At 45.3% G+C, this 21,979-nt stretch overlaps 1 protein-coding gene across 1 annotated transcript in view; it reads left to right on the top strand.

Moving 5' to 3' along the window:
- Positions 1-21,979, top strand: part of SCN4A (sodium voltage-gated channel alpha subunit 4) — a 93,597-nt gene that overhangs the window by 14,333 nt on the left and 57,285 nt on the right. Inside the window, exons 2-10 of the mRNA XM_060282321.1 lie at positions 5,957-6,284; positions 7,774-7,894; positions 8,428-8,515; positions 9,375-9,503; positions 12,648-12,739; positions 14,369-14,668; positions 18,099-18,162; positions 19,249-19,390; positions 20,479-20,691. Coding sequence (XP_060138304.1) covers positions 6,015-6,284; positions 7,774-7,894; positions 8,428-8,515; positions 9,375-9,503; positions 12,648-12,739; positions 14,369-14,668; positions 18,099-18,162; positions 19,249-19,390; positions 20,479-20,691 — 1,419 coding nt within the window. The 5' untranslated portion in view covers positions 5,957-6,014. The remainder of the gene's footprint in view (positions 1-5,956; positions 6,285-7,773; positions 7,895-8,427; positions 8,516-9,374; positions 9,504-12,647; positions 12,740-14,368; positions 14,669-18,098; positions 18,163-19,248; positions 19,391-20,478; positions 20,692-21,979) is intronic.

Below are 21,979 nucleotides of genomic sequence, written 5' to 3'. Positions count from 1 at the left end.
CCGCACTCATTTCTGCCCCATGCTTTCTAGGCACAGGTACGCGTTTTCCTGGTCTGTGTTCTGAGAGCCCCACCGCTTTCCCCAGGAAAACTCAGATCTTTACCACTGAATCAGAGCAAATAGCAATTTGTGTTTTCCACGGACTGGTGTTTGTTCCGATTCAGCAGTAAAGAGCAGGGTGGTTTTTTTGTGTGTTTTTTTTTGCAGGGAAAGCACCAGGGCGAAAAAAGAATAAGTGCCCGGATCTGTAACAGTTTTGTATTGTTGTTATAGCAGTTTGCACTGTATTTAATCTTTCTTTTCAGATTTTATTAAGACTTTTCATAATGCATTACAGCAGAGTAACGAATCTAAAAAAAAAGAGGAAAAGAGAAGAATATAAAGTCCTCCTTCATGGGTAGATCTTAGCTTTTTTTTTTTTAAACATACTTTTTATTAATTTTACAAACTGCAAAAAAGAAAACGGTACATACATAAACACCTTTTCCACCTCCTTCCCACCCACCCACATGGATCCTCCCCTGCCACAGAAGGATCTCATGTAGGTGAACAGTCAGAGATGGTCCATTTTATGCTTGGATTTCTGTCCTCCTCCCCCTCCCCTGACCCCAAAGCCCCCCCCTGCCACCAGGGAGCTCCAGCAAACCAGGGCAGTACGCAGGAGGACATCCATCCAACCATCTATTGTCATACCAAAAAAAGAAAAAAATTGAAATAGGAAAAAAGAGAAAAAAGAAAGAGCAAAAAAAGAGAAAAAGAACAGTACAAAACAGAAAATTTTTTTCTTACATTCATAATTGTAAAACCATATTTTGTGGGCTTCCCCTCCCCCCCCTTCCCCGGTTTTCATCCCTTTTTTATCATCTTTAACAGTTTCTTACTTTATAAAAATACACCTTTATATCTTATACAACTTATAAATCAATTATTATCATTTTCACCTAATGTTCAAATCACTGAAAAATCAAACTCCCATTTTATCTTCCCGTGCCTAATTTTTACTCCCTCTATAAGCCTCCATATTTTCACATTTTTCCAAAATCCATTCACTTTTAAAACTATAACTATTCTCAATTTAACCTTACATCCCCGATTACCGGCTCCACCCCCCCAATCCAGCAAATTCCATAATCAGCAAACCAGTTATAAACCTGTTAATCCATCCTTATAATCACAACATCACTTTCCCTTCACCCCACCCCCTGTTTACAGTCTTTTGCCATCCAGGCCACCATACAAGACCCCTGAATTTCTTCTCTTCTCTGCATATTTTTTCCTTCTTCCCTGTGGGTGTTCTGGAGTTCCAGTAATACCAATCGTGCCCCCCTCAAATGCAGGGCACTCCATCCAACTTTTTGTAGAGTAAAGTCATCATTTTTTTCGTGGTGTGCTTCATTTTGTGTTGAATCATCACAGTCCTCATCTTCATCTTTTTCTTCCAAATCACAGTCACCATCATTGTCATTCTCACATTCATCTTTTTCAGTTTCAAAAGCTTCATCTTCTAGAAAATCATATTCTGCCATCACCATCTGAAATTGTTGCTGTAACTCTTGCCGTTTTGTCTCCTCTTGACATAGTTCTATTCTTGTTTCCCACATTAAGGTCAAAACAGACCGCTGGAACTCAGGGGAACACTTTTTTGTTGACATAGTTCAATCCTGCCAAGGTCAAAACTTGTCACGTGGGGTGGAATATGATCACAGTTTATTTTCTCGACTCCATTTTAACAAGCTGGCTGCATTCTTCAAGTCTTATTGACAATAAAGTTTGAACTCACATTTCACAAAGATTTAAACCAAAAAAGAATTTCCACAAAGTTCAGAAATACAGTGAAATAAAAATTGACTTATAAATCCTGATCAACTCACTGGGTTGTCTGGGCTGCCGGCTCCCGAGGAAAAGAAAGGTTTTTCTTAGTCTTTACCTCTTGCTGCAGGGCACTCACAACCACAGTCTCTCTCCCCTTTCACCCTGCATTTAGGGGAGATTCTCTTTGATGCCTTTGAGGGATCCTTTTAAGTTAAGATCTTCTGTTTACGGCTTCGGGTTTCTGTTTACTGTCTCTTATGTTACCGTGGGGGGGGGTGGCTTCCTCTTTCCCCCCTCTCTCCCAAATCCAAATTGCCTTAATTTAAATTCCAAACAATCCAAATTACTCACAGTCTATTCATTTGCTAATTATTCTTGGAAGAATTGGCCGCCTCCACTTCCCAGACTCGCAGCTTCGCGCTCTCAGAGCAGCAGTGTCAGCCTGTCCGCCGCGGTTCACCTCCTCGCTCTCGGGGGCTTAAACAAAGCCGATCCGGGGAGGAGAGAGCCCGCTTTTGGCGCCGCCAGGCAAAATCCGTCCCCAAAAAGCTCGATTTGGGGCTTTTAAGGAGGTTTTGCTTCGCTGGAGCAATTCCCTCCACCTCTGAAGCGCCGAGGTCCGCTCCGCTGATCGGACCCCCGTCTGAGCAAAGATGGCGCGGTCAACCGGAAGCCCCCCATGGGTAGATCTTAGCTTGTCTCATGCAGAGACATCAACTCACTATCACCTTCATCAACTAAATATCAACTGTATTTATCTGTCTATTCCTTTCGCATTTTAAGCATTTTCATGTATGCTGCCCAGAGCTTTGGTTATGGCATGGCATTGAAATACATTTAATAGCAATATATAAAATCATCCCCTGCGTGGCAATGATATTTGGGGGTGGGGGGAGACCTGGGAGCTTTCCTCTCTAGCAATAATTGCTGCTTGAGGGGATGTCGTTGGGATTGTGGCCGGACAGGGAAGAGTTAAACCTCTCCACGCTATGTATTGCTGTCCCAGTGACCCCCAGATTTTAAATGGGCAGTCCTGTCATCAAAGTAACATCTGGTTTGGCCCCGAGTGACGCCAGCCACATGCCACAGGAAAGTAGTAGTAGTCGCAGCAGCAGCAGTAGTAAATAGTTACAATCATAATAATTAATTTGCAGTCTTTCCACCTGGCCCAGATCAAATATTCATTCCATTATCTCAAATTCCCGAATGTGGATATGATCAAAATCCTACCCCCCCCCAATAAAATACTCCCATGGTTTTCTTTTCTTTTCTTTTTTTCTAATAATTTCTAATAATTTTGTATTAGTTTCCCCCCAATTTTTTTTTAAATTGTTCAATTCACTTTCAATATAATAATTTATTACATTTTGACTTCCCATCCTTACATCAGTGATGTTCCTGTTGTAATCCTTTCTTTGCTGCCATAACTTACATTTATTTCCTAAATGTATCTGAAGAAGTGTGCATGCACACGAAAGCTCATACCAAAATATAAACTTAGTTGGTCTTTAAGGTGCTACTGAAGGAATTTTTTTATTTTGCTTCGACTCAGACCAACACGGCTACCTACCTGTAACTACATTTATTTCCTAATATATCTTATATTGCAATCATTTATTTATTCTGCTTCCCTTGCCTGTAATTCAAATCCTGCTTGCATTTTCATTTGACTATACTGTACTGTATATATTTTTCTTAAATAGTCCAAAAATAATCTCCAGCAACATTTCCGTCTCATTGATCTCTTATTTTTGCCGTCAGCTCCGTCATCTCTGCATAGTCCGGTAACTTTAAAATCCCATGGTTTTATTTTCTCAGTGTGTGTGGTTACCAGTTCTCGATCCTGGGATGGGTGTGAGTCCATTATGGGGCATTTGAGGGCCAGAGCTGAATGCTAGCTGTGGTCAGGGCAGTGTCCGAGATCAGTACATTTCTGTAGTCTCCAAAATACTTCACAGATAAGGATACTCGGGCAACACCCTAATTCTCATGCCAAAAATTACTGCCTTCCCCTCCCTGGCATTAACTACAGATCTCCTCTGACATATTGCTGCATTTATTTTCTCTGCAATGACCTCCACTTATCCAAATAGCTGTCAACCCTCCCCTTTTTTGCGGGAAACTCCCTTATTCCAAGCCACAGCTGTCAGCCTCCCCCTTTTTTGCTGGAAATTCCCATATTCCAGCGCCGTTTCCCGCTTCTATCCTGGATTGTTAGATATGCCGTAGACCAGGGTCCCCAAACTAAGGCCTGGGGGCCGGATGCGGCCCAATCGCCTTCTAAATCCGGCCCGCGGACGGTCCAGGAATCAGCATGTTTTTACATGAGTAGAATGTGTCCTTTTATTTAAAATGCACCTCTGGGTTATTTGTGGGGTCTGCCTGGTGTTTTTACATGAGTAGAATGTGCCCTTTTATTTAAAATGCACCTCTGGGTTATTTGTAGGGCATAGGAATTCGTTCATATTTTTTTTCAAAATATAGTCCGGCCCCCCATAAGGTCTGAGGGACAGTGGACCGGCCCCCTGCTGAAAAAGTTTGCTGACCCCTGCCGTAGACTGTCCCCGGGACAGGTGAGGCTGCTGCTGATCCCTTATTTTCAAATCCGAAAGTTGACAGCTATGCTTATCCCCAAGCCAAGATGGTTTTTTTTTTTTTGTGGACTTAAATGAGGAAGGGCTGGCTGCTAGAATGGGGGCAGAGGCCTACATAGGGGTCCAGTGCGGCTGACAAGTGGCACAGCGGCCGGCCTGGAATCTGCACCTGGCATCGCAGGACAACTGCCAGGCTCCAGTGCCCCAGCAGGCTGAGTGCCCAAGGCCCTCCACATGGAGCAGCTGGGCCTGAGTGCTTCCATTTTAATCGCCCCAGTGCCCTGGAGCATTGTGGGAGCTTAAAATGCCGTTTCCCAGCTGCCCTGGAGCAGCCCTGATGGTGGTGAGCTGCAGCCCTGTTTCCATCTCACATGCGTCTTCCTCCTCCTGCCTCCTCCTCTTCTTCTTCTTCTTCTTCTTCTTCTTCTTCTTCTTCTTCTTCTTCTTCTTCTTCTTCTTCTTCTTCTTCTTCTTCTTCTTCTTCTTCTTCTTCTTCTTCTTCCTCCTTGGGAGGAATGGCCTGAGTCATCTTGTTGCTGAAACCTGACGCTTTCTCTGATGGTCCACAGCAGCTGGAGAAACTGCCAAGTGCAGGAGGCTGCCCAAAGGCTGCCTGGCTGTGTATTGGAGTCAGGATCCCACTGGGAACTGCCGCCACCATAGCAGCGTACCTTCCCCATCAACATTTCTCCAATGAAAATAGGGGCGTCCTCTTCCATCATCATCATCATCATCATCATTTTATTATTTACATGCCACCCATCTGACCGTGTTTCCCCAGCCACTCTGGCCAACTTCCAACACATATAAAAACACAATGAAACATTAACAAAGCTTCCCTATACAGGGCTGCCTTCAGGTATTTTCTAAAGTTTGTAGAGTTACTTATCTCCTTGGCTTGGGGGCCGCATAACTCCGCACCCTTCAACATTTATCCGATGGAAATAGGGACGTCCTAAGGAAAAGTGGGACATTCCAGGATTAAAACCGAAACCAAGGTGGCTTCTGTAAATCCAGGACTGTCCCTGGAAAATAGGGACACTTGTAGGGTCTGTGGTTGTCTGAATGCATCCAGTCATTGTATGAATGAGCTTGTAAGGTAGAGGTAAAGGACCCCTGGATGCTTAAGTCCAGTGGAAGGCGACTCTGGGGTTGTGGCGCTCATCTCGCTTTCAGGCCAAGGGAGCTGGCGTTTGTCCACAGACAGCTTCCGGGTCATGTGGCTAAACCGCTTCTGGCGCAACGGGATACTGTGAGGGAACCCAGAGTGCACGGAAACACTGTTTACCTTCTGGCCGCAGCAGTACCTACCGCTATTTTTCCGCTTGCACTGGCGTGCTTTCGAACTGCTAGGTTGGCAGGAGCTGGGACAGAGCAACGGGAGCTCACCCCATCACGGGGATTCGAACCGCTGACCTTCCGATTGGCAAGCCCAAGAGGCTCAGCGGTTTAGACCACAGCGCCCGCCACCTGCGTTCCTATGAATGAGCTTGTAGTGGAGTACAGTCTGGTGCAAAATGAAAATTTCCCCTTCCTTCTTGTCTTTCCAGCCTCCGCACCACTGCCCTGTGGCACCAGGCAGAATAGGCCCAGGAGCAGAATGCAAAGATGGCAGCCCCGCCGCCATACATCCCTGGTCCAGAGTGCCTGCGCCCATTCACCCGCGAGTCCCTCCAGGAGATAGAGAAACGGATCGCGGAGCGAGAAGCCGAGAAGTTGAAGCCTAAGCATGAGGAGATTCACGATGAGGAAAAGGAGGCCAAACCCCGCAGTGACCTGGAGCAAGGGAGAAGTCTCCCAATGATTTATGGGGACCCTCCCCCAGAGCTCATTGGGGTGCCTCTAGAAGACTTGGACCCATTCTACAAAGATCAGAAAGTAAGCAGGAAGAGTTGGGTAGGAATTGGGAAAGTGAATAACTCAAACACCGCTTATAATATTTCAGGAAATACAAATAAATAAATGTGAGCTAGCATTGTACCAATAGACCAGGCATCCCCAAACTGCGGCCCTCCAGATGTTTTGGCCTACAACTCCCATGATCCCTAGCTAACAGCACCAGTAGCCAGGGATGATGGGAATTGTAGTCCAAAACATCTGGAGGGCCGAAGTTTGGGGATGCCTGCAATAGACCTTTGAGGCTGTCCTGGGTTGCTTGGGGTGTGAAGTTGACTTGGGAATGGCTCAGGCTGAATGCTCGTATACAGGAGCACATCATAAATGCTATGATTTTATTTTTTTATTCATCGGTTAATTATTGCCCTTGAAATGTCCATATTGGCTCACCCATCCTCTTACGCACCAGTTTACTAGTGTTGAGGAAAACAAAGATTGTACCTTAGGAAATATTCTGTGAAATCAGAAATTAGAATGTGATCCTTGGATGAAGGGTGCTATAGATATAATAATAATAATAATAATAATAATAATAATAATAATAATAATAATAATTTATAAGGTCTGGAAGCCTGGAGATAAGCAGGCAATTGAGCTGAGAAAGAGGCAAGGCAGTCTGAGAACAGGTAAGCATTCACTGTTTACTCAAGTAGTGATGCTCAAACTAAGGACCCTGGGGCTCAGTCAGAAGCATCTATGCTGTGCTTATCCCACACAAAAGTCAAGTTCTCTCCCCAGTTCTGCTAAAATTATGGACAGTTCTCGCATCTTGTATGCATTGTTGTAGCTAAAAGATTATAAGCATGCTATGTGCAAAAACACTCCAGGTTTCGTAAAGTAAACACCACATAAACAATTCATATCACTATTGAAATAAATATGCTTTTATAACATTTCACTGCAGAAATACAATACAGAATACAATATGCATATTCTGTTATGTGTCCGGCTGGCAATAATCTCATAAAAGGTAAAGGTACCCCTGACCGTTAGGTCCAGTCGCGGACGACTCTGGGGTTGCGGCACTCATCTCGCTCTATAGGCCAAGGGAGCCGGCGTTTGTCTGCAGACAGCTTCTGGATCATGTGGCCAGCATGACTAAGCCACTTCTGGTGAAACAGAAATGTTGTTTACCTTCCCGCCAGAGCGGTACCTATTTATCTACTTGAACTGGCATGCTTTCAAACTGCCAGGTTGGCAGGAGCTGGGACTGAGCAACGGGAGCTCACCCCGTCGCAGGGATTCAAACCGCCGACCTTCTGATCGGCAAGCCCTAGCTCTCTGGTTTAGACCACAGCGCCACCCGTCTCATAGACGCTTCCAAACACCACATTATGCTCGGGAAGCCGCGAGTCCTCATTTGGGTTACAACATACCTAGATAGCACATGTTTGCAGGCTAAGTCGTCGTTTTGAAAGAGAACTTGCCATGACTTGAGGTTAATAGCAATGTCTGTTTCTCCCTTCCTCAGACATACATCCTCCTCAACAAAGGAAAGTCCATTTTCCGGTTCAGTGCCACCCCTGCTCTCTATATGTTGGATCCTTTCAATATTGTCCGGAGAGGTGCCATCCAAGTGCTTATACATTCATATCCTTTGCACTCGCTGAGAACACGCATGGCATGGCTTCACTTGGGAGGAAGCTGTGGGGTTTTGCTGATGTCATTACTGTAGGACCAGACGGGGGGCAGCTGCAGCGGCAGAGGCCAGCTGAGTATTTCACAAAAGTGTCATTTAGTGTCCTTGCTTTCTTGTAGTAGTAGTAGTTGTTGTTTAGTCGTTTAGTCGTGTCCGACTCTTCGTGACCCCATGGACCAGAGCACGCCAGGCACTCCTGTGCTTTCTTGTAGTACATGAGGAAAAGAAACACCCTTATACTATTTCCCAGTGCTATTTTTCTAGAGAAAGAGGTGCCGAGGTGCCGCAACTCACCATGAACACTTCCCTTGTTCTCTCTCTCTTTTTTTTAAATAAATTTTTATTGATTTTACATAATAAGGAAAAACATACACAACATATTATCCGTCTTAGTGTCCGGGCAGAATGATGGGGGTGGAGACAAACAGCTTTGTCTTGGGAATTTCAGCAGAGTGCTTGGTAGATTTCCTTGACCTTATTTCAAATTATTCAGCATGTTTATCATGATCACCATCTTAGCCAACTGTGTCTTCATGACCATGAGTGACCCTCCACCGTGGGCCAAGGATGTGGAGTAAGTGTTAATTTTCTTTCTCTTCCCCCCCCCCTACCTTTCTCTTACCAGTTTTCTGCCTGGTCGCTATAGGCTGGGCTGTGGGAGGGGGAAATGGAACCAGAGGAGCAGCTTGCAGGCATTCTTAATCCAAAAGCGAAGCTGGGGGCCAGATGAGGAAACTTGAGCGATCCGAAAACTTGGCAGTTACTACAATGTTTCAAAAACATCAGGCGGGTGACTCAAACTCCCTGAGAAGCAGTATTCTTGTAACCTGGCTGACATGAGGAGAAGATTATAAGGCAGGTTGTGGGGTTGTTTCACTCTTCAAAGCCATGCAAATTATTTTGGCTTCGTAGTATCTGTGAATACAGGCAGTGAGTGTGCTTTCGTTTTTTTTGGGGGGGGGAGGGAATACACCCATCTCTTCCACCATTTATTTTCAACTCTCCCTGCATAGGTCCATTAACCCGAATCCTTCCCTTTAGCAACTGATCCTACAGCCTGAGTGTCAAAGGTCCTTGGGTTCATTTTCTTGAGTACATCCAATTTTTAAAAGGGTCCGAGGTTCTAAGAAAGATCTCTGGCGCTGGAGTGAATTTGAATTTGGGAAGTACAAGTCCAGCAAATTCTACCTTCTAACTTAAGAGTTGCTTGCAAAAGGTATCCCTGTATTCTTCTGCTGCAAATTGTTTACAAAATGCCCTATTTTTATGCTCTTGGATCGAGAGGCTTTTTAGGAGGACAGGCTGCAGGATATTTAATCTTGATATGTATTTTTTAAAAATACATAAAATAAAATCAGTAATAAACCTTGCACATATTTTTTTTGCTATTAATTCTGCTCCCCTTTTCCTCCGTAACCCTTCCCTGTTCACAGGTACACTTTCACTGGCATCTACACCTTTGAGTCTATGATCAAGATATTGGCCCGGGGATTCTGCATCGACAGCTTTACATTCCTGAGAGACCCATGGAACTGGCTGGATTTCAGTGTCATCGTTATGGCGTATGTTGCATTTAGCAGGAGCAATGTGGTAAACCAGCTGGGGGAAACAAGGGCGTCAGCATGTGGGTGTGGGGTGGAAATCCTCATGCATGTACTGAGACCATATTTCCAGTTAGCTACCGTCTCCTGGACATACCCAGAATACCATAATTGGAAGTGTCAACAACTTTTGTGTCCACACTTTTGCTTTATGAAGCATGGCAACTCTACTTTAATGACTTTTGAAACTGCCCAACCCCTTAGCCAAAGACCACCTGAAAAGCGTCATACATGTGCCGCACAGAAAGAGGCGGTCTACAACAGAAATTTGAGAGTGTTGTTTGTCTCCTGTCTGACAAGATACTTTATAATGCTCACTGATTGCATTACCTGGCCAGTGGGTGGCGCTGTAGTCTAAGCCACTGACCCTCTTGGGCTTCCCGATCCCCACGATGGGGTGAGCTCCCTTTGCTCTGTCCCAGCTCCCGCCAACCTAGCAGTTCGAAAGCACGCCAGTGCAAGGAGATAAATAGGTACTACTGTGGCAGAAAAGTAAACGCCGTTTCTGTGCACTCTGGTTTCCATCACGGTGTCCCTTTGTGCCAGAAGTGGTTTAGCCATGCAGGCCACATGACCCGGAAACTGTCTGTGGACAAATGCCAGCTCGCTCGGCCTTGAAGCGAGATGATTGCCGCAACCCCAGAGTCACGTTTGACTGGACTTTACCATCCAGAGGTCCTTTACCTTTACCTTTACCTTTACCTTACCTTTTGAAATGGTAAATACCTTCGTTCTTGAATCCAGGTCACAGGCATTCCTCATTTATACACAAAATATACCCTTAAAACAGGACTTGACATGAGTCAGCAGTGTGATGCAGCAGCTAAAAAAGCCAATGCAATTCTGGGCTGCATCAATAGGAGTCTAGCATCTAGATCAAGGGAAGTAATAGTACCACTCTGGTTAGACCTCACCTGGAATACTGTGTCCAGTTCTGGGCATCACAGTTCAAGAAGGATACTGACAAGCTGAAATGTGTCCAGAAGAGGGCAACCAAAATGGGCAAAGGCCTGGAAACGATGCCTTATGAGGAACGGCTTAGGGAGCTGGGTATGTTTAGCCTGGAGAAGAGAAGGTTAAGGGGTGGTATGATAGGCATAATCAAATATATAAAAGGATGCTATATAGAGGAGGGAGAAAGGTTGTTTTCTGCTGCTCCAGAGAAGTGGACACAGAGCAATGGATTCAAACTACAAGAAAGAAGATTCCACCTAAACATTAGAAAGAACTTCCTGACAGTAAGAGCTGTTCGGCAGTGGAATTTGCTGCCAAGGAGTGTGGTGGAGTCTCCTTCTTTGGAGGTCTTTAAGCAGAGGCTTGACAGGCATATGTCAAGAATGCTTTGATGGTGTTTCCTGCTCGGCAGGGGGTTGGACTGGATGGCCCTTGTCGTCTCTTCCAACTCTAGGATTCTAGGATTTGTAGCATTTGTAAGTGAAAATAACTCCTGAGAAAGGTTTGTCCAAGATACTTCCTTCTGCAGAGGAAATATTTAGAGTCATTAGAAGTCAAGATGGCTTCAGGATTGCTCTCCTGTACTATTTCAGACATGTGGTTTATATACTTATGTATGTGTGTTTATAATCAACATTTATTTTATATTTGAGACCTAATAATTCTTATAACACCCTGCTCTAATTTATTGGCTCCTGGTTGCAGTGCTGGAGACACAGAAAGTGTACTGGCATGATAGCAAATGTTTCCTTTACTAAATATTGCCAAGGAGACTTGAGACACACGGTTCTGGTGGACTCATCACCCCCTGACAACTTGCGAGCCTCCGAAATATAAGGAGGCTTTATTGCTGTTGTTGTGAACAGCTTGTGTGTTTCCTGCCGTTCTCCTATCATGCTTGGTCAACCTGTAAATAAAAAGATTCTTACCAGTGCTTTCCACCCCAAAGGAAACTTATTCTGTAAATGTTACCCTGAATGTTGCGCCATGTGAGAAGCAAGATTGCAAAGCGATATTTAGCATTCCTCCTCTCCCGAGGAAGAATTGTGCAGGATTTTAAAGTTTCCATACACTTTCTATCAAAGTAAATGACTGAGCATACGTTTTGCTTTGCCTTTTCCTATCTTTTCAGCATCCTGACCTGACACAAGTCCACACTGGACATTGTAACAGCAGCTCCATCTAATTAAACCCAGGCTCTGTCCCAATGAAAGGGGCAAAGGGTCCGTTTTTAACAGCAAAGGTGCTCAGCCCTCACTTGCATGCTGACTCTGATCCCACAGTCTTATCTCCTCAGGCACTGTCTCCCTCAGCTGAGCTCTGGTGCCCTTGATATGGGTCAAATGCTGTTCGCAGATCCTGGTTTTAACTCGGAGATTTGCTGCCGTCACAGCTGACTTCAGAGCTGTGTCTCCTACATAGTTCCATCCCTGGAGGAGTTGTTTCCCTCTTTTTGCCTGTTGATAGTGTGGGAATGTTAGGGATGTGGATTAGGATATATTATTAGATAGATCCTATCCAAGCTTGTGTTAGCAAGCTTCCAATATCAGCAGAGTGACATTCCCCTTTTGTGCGCAGTAAAGCGTGAGCGTTAGGTTTGTTAGAACCTCTGCAACAATATTATACTTCAATGTTATACTTCCTGGCAAGTCCCCTTTGTCCCTCTTAAAAGAAATACACGACACAATAGTATTAAAATAAGATAGAGTTTACTCACATGACACCCTGAGTTAACAGCATAATCTCAGAAAGGCAGGTTTACGTAGAAAAGTTACAAATATGTACATCTGGAGTCTACTTAGTAAAGTGAGGCTCCATCTGGTCTCTCTCTTGGCAGCAGGCCAAGAGGGAGAACCATCCTAACTGGAGATTCTCTGGAGATGTGTTCCCGTTGAAGGAGAGAAGGCTAAGAGAGAGAATGGCTGCTGGCTAGGGGCTTTTGTCTGCCAGCTAATCCATCTCATCTGCATATCTAGAGGAACAGGAAGCTGAATTTAGTCAGGTGTCCCTCCAGGTGAGTTCATCTTAGTGGACACTCTAGGAACTGTTGTGACTTGTCTGCCCCAGTGTTCCATCCCACAGATAGACCTTGTTTCTATACTTTTATATGTTGCCTTTCAATGAACAGCTCGCTTGCCCTCTCTTTTCCAGCTATGTCACAGAGTTCGTAGACTTGGGCAACATCTCTGCTCTACGGACATTCCGGGTTCTCCGGGCGCTTAAAACCATCACAGTCATTCCAGGTGGGTAATGGGGAGGGTGGCATTGATGGAGGCGAAGACCTTCAGGTAGATTTCATTTTTTCATATGCATCAGAGATTTCATATGCATCAGCTTCCAGTGGGGAGCATTTGTTGGACGCAACTTGTATGGGTCTGGAAGCTCTTCATTTGCTTTATGCCCAAGAGTTGCCTGTTACCCCCCCAAAAAATTTTTAACATGCCCTGTAGAACACATTACCAAAGCACACCCTTGATCTTCTTCAGGGAAAGAGGTAATTGCAGCAAAGGTGGAAATGTTAAGATCCTTGTTTTTGAAGATGCAGTGTACACTATCAGACGAAAGCTCCTCCAGTGCATTTGTTGCTTTTTACAATGCGGGGGGAAACGGGTAAAAGTGGCTGCTTTTCCTATCTCTGCAAACCAATTGACTTTAAATTATATTGCAGGAAAACCAGCTTAAAACTATTAAAGTACAGGATTTTAAGGTTGCTTCCCAGCACATGGCATATAGTTAGCTATTGTCAAGGGTAACACTTACAGTTGCTTCTGTACTTTATATACTTTGGGACGTGGGTGGCGCTGTGGTCTAAACCACTGAGCCTCTTGGGCTTGCCGATCGGAAGGTTGGTGGTTTGAATCCCCACGGCGGGGCGAGCTGCCGTTGCTCTGGCCCAGCTCCTGCCAACCTAGCAGTTCAAAAGCACGCAAGTGCAAGTAGATAAATAGGTACTGCTGCGGTGGGAAGGTAAATGGCGTTTCCGTGCGCTCTGGTTTCCGTCACAGTGTTCTGTTGTGCCAGAAGCAGTTTAGTCATGCTGGCCACATGACCAGGAAAGGTGTCTGTGGACAAACGCCGGCTCCCTTGGCCTGAAAGCGAGATGAGCACCGCAACCCCATAGTCACCTCTGACTCGACTTAACTGTCCAGGGTTCCTTTACGTTTACCTTTATACAGCTCTGAATCCTCCGGGTACAGGGTGGTATATAAATAAAACAAATAAAATAAAATAAATGTTGGTCCCTTACCAGAGAAGAATGAAGCTATTGGACTATGCTAAAATGGCAAAACTGACTGGAAAGCTCAGGGAGACCACAACTTTAATAAGGAATGAGGGGAATTTACAATTTACCTTAAAGAACACTGAAAGCAGCTGAAAACATTAGCAGGACTGCAATAACGCTTCTAATGTAATGAGAACAATGGATAGAATTAGTTACAGGTAGGTAGCCGTGTTGGTCTGATGTAGTCAAAACAAAAAATAAATAATAATAATAATAATAATAATAATAATAATAATAATAATTCCTTCCAGTAGCACCTTAGAGACCAACTAAGTTTGTCATTGGTATGAGCTTTTATTATGGATCGAATGGATTTATAAATAATCAGGATTATTTTTAAAAAATGCAGTAGAAAAGGTTTAATAACAGAAACCATGGAGGGGAAGGTGGGAAGTCCAGAAATTCGGGAGAATCTTGTAACTTTGGATGTGTTGCGATATGATTGTAAATTTAAATATATAAAATCAAATATATAGAGAGATAAATATAGAAATAATAGAAGGAGTTTGGTTTTTTATTTTTAAATAAAGCCACTAAGCTCAGTTTGTTGCCCGTAAGTAATGCTGTTTCCCTCCCCCCACGCAACTAGGGCTGAAAACTATTGTGGGTGCGTTGATCCAGTCCGTGAAGAAGCTCTCCGATGTCATGATCCTCACAGTATTCTGCTTGGCCGTCTTCGCCCTCATCGGCCTTCAGCTTTTCATGGGGAACCTGCGGCAAAAGTGTGTGCGGTGGCCGCCGTTCACCAACGACACACTGGATGGCGATTTCATGGGCAACACCACTCTGTACGACAATGATGCCCTGTATGACAACAGCACCCTGTACGACAACGGCACCCTGTATAGCAATGAGACCTTTGACTGGGATGAGTACATTCACAATGAAGGTAAGGGCTGCTTTTTCACTTGGCTAAATGCTTTCCCCTCTGCAGTGACCACAGGTAGATACTCGCAAATTCCTTATCAAGCCCGCCTGTGTGCCTGCAGTCAGGGAGTGCCAGATTCACTGGTCCATATTCTTTTGGACTGCCCTTTTCACAGCGGGACGCGGGTGGCGCTGTGGGTTAAACCACAGAGCCTAGGGGCTTGCGGATCAGAAGGTCGGCGGTTCGAATCCCCGCGACGGGGTGAGCTCCCGTTGCTCGGTCCCAGCTCCTGCCAACCTAGCAGTTCGAAAGCACATCAAAGTGCAAGTAGATAAATAGGTACCGCTACAGTGGGAAGGTAAACGGCGTTTCCGTGCGCTCCTCTGGTTTGCCAGAAGCGGCTTTGTCATGCTGGCCACATGACCCGGAAGCTGTATGCCAGCTCCCTCGGCCAATAATGCGAGATGAGCGCCGCAACCGCAGAGTCGGTCACGACTGGACCTAATGGTCAGGGGTCCCTTTACCTTTACCTTTTTGCACAGCAGATTCCGCAAACAGATGCTGAGCAAGATGTTGGACCTATAGCCCACGGCTCCGAGAGGAAGCCAAATGAGGTTCCTCCTAGCGGATAGGGCCAAGGACGCTACTGCCTAAGTGGCTTCCTTTTTAATCTCCATTTTACCCGAAAGGGTTCTTATTTAATCATCGCTCTAGGGTGAAGCAGAAGAATCGAGTGCCTTGTGACCCTCGACAGCCTCACCTCTGTCCCTTTTAAACTTATCCCAGTGATTTGAAATGTCTTAACTTGTAATGCCAGCAAAGGTATTTGTATTGTATTGTACATAAATTTATTGGTCGTAAGACTCCACGGTCAAAGCCTTTCGTTGCCTCTTACAATCTTATATCACGAAAGCCTTTCCTTAATAGTTCCTTGCGCACGAAGGGGGGATTCGTAGGCAGTCTTTTAATTTTTATTACATATTTTGCTGATAATAATTTTATTAGTTTTCAATTACAGTCCAATAATAGCCTCATTGGGGACCCAGGTGGTGCTGTGGTTAAACCACTGAGCCTAGGGCTTGCTGATCAGAAGGTCAGTGGTTCGAATCCCTGTGGCGGGGTGAGCTCCCGTTGCTTGGTCCCAGCTCCTGCCAACCTAGCAGTTCGAAAGCACATCAAAGTGCAAGTAGATAAATAGGAACCGCTACAGCGGGAAGGTAAACGGCATTTCCATGTGCTGCTCTGGTTTGCCAGAAGCGGCTTTGTCATGCTGGCCACATGACCTGGAAGCTGTACGCCGGCTCCCTCGGCCAATAATGCGAGATGAGCGCGCAACCCCAGAGTCGGTCACGACTGGACCTAATGGTCAGGGGTCCCTTTACCTTTATCTTTTTAATAGCCTCATTGTAACAATGCCAAATTATAATACAATTACTAATACCAATCATTCAGATACTAAATTATATATTTTAGGTGTCGTCGTCCTGCGTGCTAGAATCTATTACGTATTTTGTGTTTTTTAAATTGTGATTTTATGTTGTGAACCGCCCCGAGATCTATGGGCATAAGGACGTATGCAAATCTAAGAAATAAAATAATAATAATAAAATAAGCTATCTTGGGGCTCATCCAGACATGCTTTTGCACTTTCCAGGCACAGGTCAGTACTTTAAAGCTCTGTATCAGAGAGTGTGTGTGTGTTTTGGTTGTTGTTGTTTTTCGGTCCTACTGATTTCCCCAGGAAAACACACATTTTACTGCTTAATCGAAGGAAACAGCAATCCACAGAAAACCCAATTGCTGTTTGCTTCGATTCAGCGGCAAAATGTGGGCTTTCTTGAGGAAAGCACCAGGATTTTTTAAAAAGCCCACTTGGACATAGAGCTTTAAAGCCAGGGCCTGTGGCTTAGATACGTAGTACAAAAAGAAAGTCTGGGCGAGCCTTTACACCAAGTCCGGCCATTTATCCATGTAACTCTGTGTTGCCTGATCTTCTCTCAGACAGAAATAAATATTTCCTTTTCCTGTTACCTGAGATCCTCTTCAGATGCCAGAACTTGAACTCCGAACCTTCTGTGTTCAAAGCCTAGTTCTCAGGAGTGGGTCAAACATGAATGCATGTCTCATCACTTGATAACACTTTTAAAAACCCGCGTGAACAGTATCTTTTAAAATACATTACATGCATATAATGGCAGCAACCCTCAGTTAAGACTCAGCTCGAAACGTGCTGATTCTATTTCTGCTGGTAAGCTAGTTCAAGGGAAATCGCTCCACGATTGGACAGAGAGATTTCCCCACCGCCACCAACTTTCATAGCACTAAGACTCACAGGTTAAAACTCACAGGTCCTAGTGTTATCAAAGCTGATTTTTTTGGGGGGGGGGAACCTCTCTGTACCGGTACATACTTAACCTACATATTTTAATTATTTTATATCTGTATTATTTACCGTGCCCCAGCTTACAGAGTTTAATTTCAACCTATCTATATTTACATGTTCTCTATCGTTGTATATGTCCATGTTTCTGGTCTGTGACCATAATAAATCGATTCATTCATCCAGGACTCATGGGTCTTCCAATGAAACTTCGGTGCATGACATACAAAGGAGATGCTTCATCTAACACATCGCTAACTTGTGACATTCATTGCCATAAAGTTAAAAATGGCCTCAAAAAAGACTCGCCCCTACTCTTAATCTCAGGGTCGTGGGTTCGAACCCCACATTGGGGGAAATTATTACACTGGTACCTCTACTAACGAATAACTCTACTTACGAATGTTTCTACTTACGAATGGAGCTCCGTCCGCCATCTTGGATGCGGTTTAGATAGGATTTTTTTCTACTTACGAATTTTTAGATAGGGTTGCTTCTACTTACAATTTTTTTCTCCCAATGCATTCCGATGGGATTCGACTTACAATTTTTTTCGACTTACAAATGTGTGTTCGGAACGCATTAAATTCGTAAGTAGAGGTACCACTGTATTAATAATAATAATAATACCGTAATAATTTATTATTTATACCCCACCTACCTGGCTGGGTTTCCCCAGCCACTCTGGGCAGCTTCCAACAAAATATTAAAATACAATAGTCTATTAACATTAAAAGCTTCCCTAAACAGGGCTGCCTTCAGATGTCTTCTAAAAGTTTGGGTGTTCCACAGGGCGGGTGCCACTACCAAGAAGGCCCTGCATTGCAGATTCCTGCATTGCAGGGGGTTGGACTATAGATGACGTTCATGACCCCTTCCAACGCACCATGGGCCTGATCCAGTTTGGCAAGCCCCACCCCACCCCATCTGCTTTTAAGCTTCTCTGGTTGAGATCCTGATTGCAGGTTTCCTGTGTCATATCTAGTTTGACTCTTCAATCATTGCTTTAAGCCTGCAGTTGTGTTACAGTACGAACTTTATTCTCACACCTCCCTTTTCTTTCTCGTGAAGAAAACTTTTATTTCCTTGAGGGTGCACTTGATGCCCTGCTCTGTGGGAACAGCTCCGACGCAGGGTGAGTGAGATCTTTCCCGACCGCGGGTCCCTCTTTGGAGTGGGGGTGGGGAGGGGATCTGTCTTCTAGTGACTCGACCATTTTAAATCAGTGTGAAAACTGCTGATTTAAAGAATGGTGAGGTGGAGGGCGGAGTCTCTCAAACATGGCACCCTCAAGAGGTTTTTGATCTCCTTGAGACAATTGGACACGCTGTTTGGGACTGATTTAGAATCCTGGAACATCTAGAGGGTACCACATCGGCCAGCTGTCACGGAGCCGGCCGGTTGATAAATCAACACAGTTCAAAGTTGTAGTGAACTCTGGATGAGCAAAAAACACGATCTTTACAGGCTCGGCTGAGTGTCACGCCTAATGAACACAGCAGCTCACTCCCTGTAGGTCTTACAGCATGAAACCAGTTGCTGAGACTAAAGGTCCCACCTCCCCCTAAACCACTGAGCCTCTTGGGCTTGCTGATCAGAAAGTCGGCAGTTCAAATCCCCGTTACGGGGTGAGCTCCCGTCGCTCTGTCCCAGCTCCTGCCAGCCTAGCAGTTCGAAAGTGTGCCAGTGCAAGTAGATAAATAGGTACCACTGTGGCGGGAAGGTAAACGGCGTTTCCGTGTGCTCTGGTTTCCGTCATGGTGTTCCCTTGCACCAGAAGCGGTTTAGTCCTGCTGGCCACATGACCCCGGAAAGCTGTCTGCGGACAAACGCTGTCTCCCTTTGCCTGAAAGCGAGATGAGTGCCGCAACCCCATAGTCGCCTTTGACTGGACTTAACCATCCATGGGTCCTTTACCTTTTAGGTCTCCTGTTCTATGTCTAGCCCTGTTCTAATTCCAAGAGTCAATAGACCTGACAAGAGCAGAAGCCCATCATTACCTGGTAGCTGGTTACTGTAACTCTCTGCTGGAGGAAAGTGTTGGATGACGGACTGCTATGCAGTTCTCAAAGCTGGCAACCCTATACTGAGGAAGGGGTGTGTGTGTGGAATGTGGTTATTTCATGCCTGGCTTCTGCATGGATTTAGTAGGGACTTGATGCTGCTCTTATGATCTCTCCTTGCATGATGTCATGCTGATATCCTTTCCTCCCTCTTGTAGGCAATGCCCAGAAGGGTATCTCTGCATGAAAGCTGGCCGGAACCCAAACTACGGCTACACAAGCTATGACACCTTCAGCTGGGCCTTCCTCTCCCTATTCCGTCTCATGACTCAAGACTACTGGGAGAACCTCTTTCAACTGGTAGGCCATACTTATGTTGTCGTTCCAAGAAAACCCGGGACTTTGAGGCCGCATGTATGATCTAGTTGAGATTCCTGCATTGCAGGGGGATTGGACCCTCGGGGTCTCTTCCAACTTTAAAGTTCTATGATTCTATATTCCAGAGAGCTTTGTAGTTCCATGGAAGCTCATTAGGAGTTCCTTGGTGTTCACATGTAAGTATTGGGTGTAATACTAAGCCATGGTTTACCAGGCATGGGCAAATTGTGTCTGCTTTGCTGCTAGCATGAACTGGGAGGAAACAAACCATGTTTCCTCACTTAGCATCATGTCCAAACCAGAGATAAGCGGCCACATCTCCAATCGCAGCAGGACACTCTTGCCACATTTCAAAACAAGTATATTACCTCTAAAGAGGAGATTCCTACAAATCCATTGCACCTAGAGCCTAAAATTACCTGGGCAGTAAAAGGAGTGTCTCCACCCCCATCGTTTAGCCCGAACACTGAGGTCCAGCTCCGAGGGCCTTCTGGTGGTTCCCTCCCTGCGAGAAGTGAGGTTACAGGGAACCAGGCAGAGAGCCTTCTCAGCAGTGGCGCCCACCCTGTGGAACACCCTCCCATCAGATGTCAAGGAAATAAACAACTTCCTGACTTTTAGAAGACATCTGAAGGCAGCCCTGTTTAGGGAAGTTTTTAATGTTTGATGTTTTATCATGTTTTTAATATTCTGTTGAGAGCCGCCCAGAGTGGCTGGGGAAACGCAGCCAGATGGGCGGAGTATAAATAATAAATTATTGTACACTTATTATTATTATTATTATTATTACTGGTTAAATCCATCACACCACAAACACCATGGCCCTGACCTGACTCTTGAGTTGCTTTTTACAGAAATGTAAGCAGGCAAGAGATCCAGTGACAGCCTCATCCACTTTAGTCTCCAGTCCCAGAATTAGGTATATTTTCAAATGCTAAGGAAACGTGAGAAGTAGCAACACGCAGAGGTGCCCTTGAGCATGCACAGAGAGCAAAAGCCTGTATCTGAAGTTAGAGGTGAGGGATCCTTCGGTAGAAAGGGTGACAGCGCGCTCTTCTTTTTCCCCATAGACCTTGCGAGCGGCTGGGAAAACGTACATGATCTTTTTCGTTCTGGTCATATTCTTGGGATCCTTCTACCTCATCAACCTGATCCTGGCTGTGGTAGCGATGGCTTATGCCGAGCAGAATGATGCAACGATGCTGGAGGAGCAGGAGAAAGAGGCAGAGTTCCAGCAGATGGTGGAGCAGCTGAAAAAGCACCAGGAAGAGCAACAAAGGCTGGTTGGTGGCTTTTTGATGGTACTCCTTTACTCAAATGAAAAGATTCCAAGAGCTCTGGCCAGGTAGCAGATTAATTTTTAGAAAGTTTTAAGTTGAGAATAATAAGACAAATTCCAGTAGCAATCCATTTTTTAGGAATCCAGGACAATGCCCTGTTTCGGTTTATTCTTCATTAGCTTTAGTTTCAAGTTCAAAGCGTACCATTCATGTTTTTCTGGCTTTTGCTGCCCAGCTCCCCAAGGGACAACATCATGGGTAGGCAACTTAAGGCCCGGGGGCCGGATCCGGTCCAGTCGCCTTCTAAATCTGGCCCGCAGACTGTCCGGGAATCAGCATGTTTTAATAGGAGTGGAATGTGTGCTTTTATTTAAAATGCATCTCTGGGTTATTTGTGGGGCATAGGAATTCGTTCACCCCCCCAAAATATAGTCTGGCCCCCCCGCAAGGTCTGAGGGACAGTGGACCGACCCCCTGCTGAAAAGGTTTGCTGACCCCTGTCCATTATTGGTCAGAGATGAATGGATGGAAACAGGATCCAGAGAAAGCAAGGCAGATCTTTCTTTTTCTGTTGGAACAAGAGTTCCCTCCCCCTCCTTGCAAGGAGGTAAGAGAGACCCAGAACAAAAGTGTGCAAGCCCCTTTAAAGTCTTTTGAAACTGCCCACCCCTTAGCCAAGGAACACCCAAAAAGTATTATGGAAGGTGGTGGTCTCCAACAGAAATTCGAGAATGTTGCTTCTCTCCTGCCTGCCAAGGTACCTGATAATGGTAGCCAGATCATTCTATTGAGATGGTAAATATTTCAGTTACCTGAATCTCTTATTTACAAACTTACACCTGTTGACAGTTTGCTCAGCTTTACAGGAACTTGCAAGACTGGAGTTGCGGTGGGGGGGGGAATAAGCCCCCTAGAGATTCCAGGCCAGGGCCGTCTTATGCATATCGGGCGCCCGGGTGCCGTGGTGCAAAGATCGCTCCGGCGCCCCGCCCCCCGGCCACGTTTCCCACCGCGGCTATTTGGCGGGTGCAGTGCGCAGCACAGCTGCTGCAGCCACACGGCGCCCCCTGGCACCCTGTGCCCCCCAGCCTTGCCTTAGAGCCGGCCCTGTTCCAGGCAGTTTTATTAACTGGATTTCCTCCTACTGCAGAAGAATATTTTGAGGTCATTTTGGGAGAGTCAAAATGGCCTCAGGATTGTTCTGGTTGTTGTGTCTGTCGTAGAGTGCACCCTAAATTTTTACAACACAGGGCAACTTTAATAGGGTTGATTTCTTTTTGTACAAGAGAAT

The sequence above is a fragment of the Zootoca vivipara genome, chromosome 13 (genome assembly GCF_963506605.1).
Source record: "Zootoca vivipara chromosome 13, rZooViv1.1, whole genome shotgun sequence".
Classification (NCBI taxonomy): Eukaryota; Metazoa; Chordata; class Lepidosauria; order Squamata; family Lacertidae; genus Zootoca; species Zootoca vivipara.
Note: the sequence above shows the minus strand (reverse complement) of the source record. Positions and strands in the feature narration are given on the sequence as shown.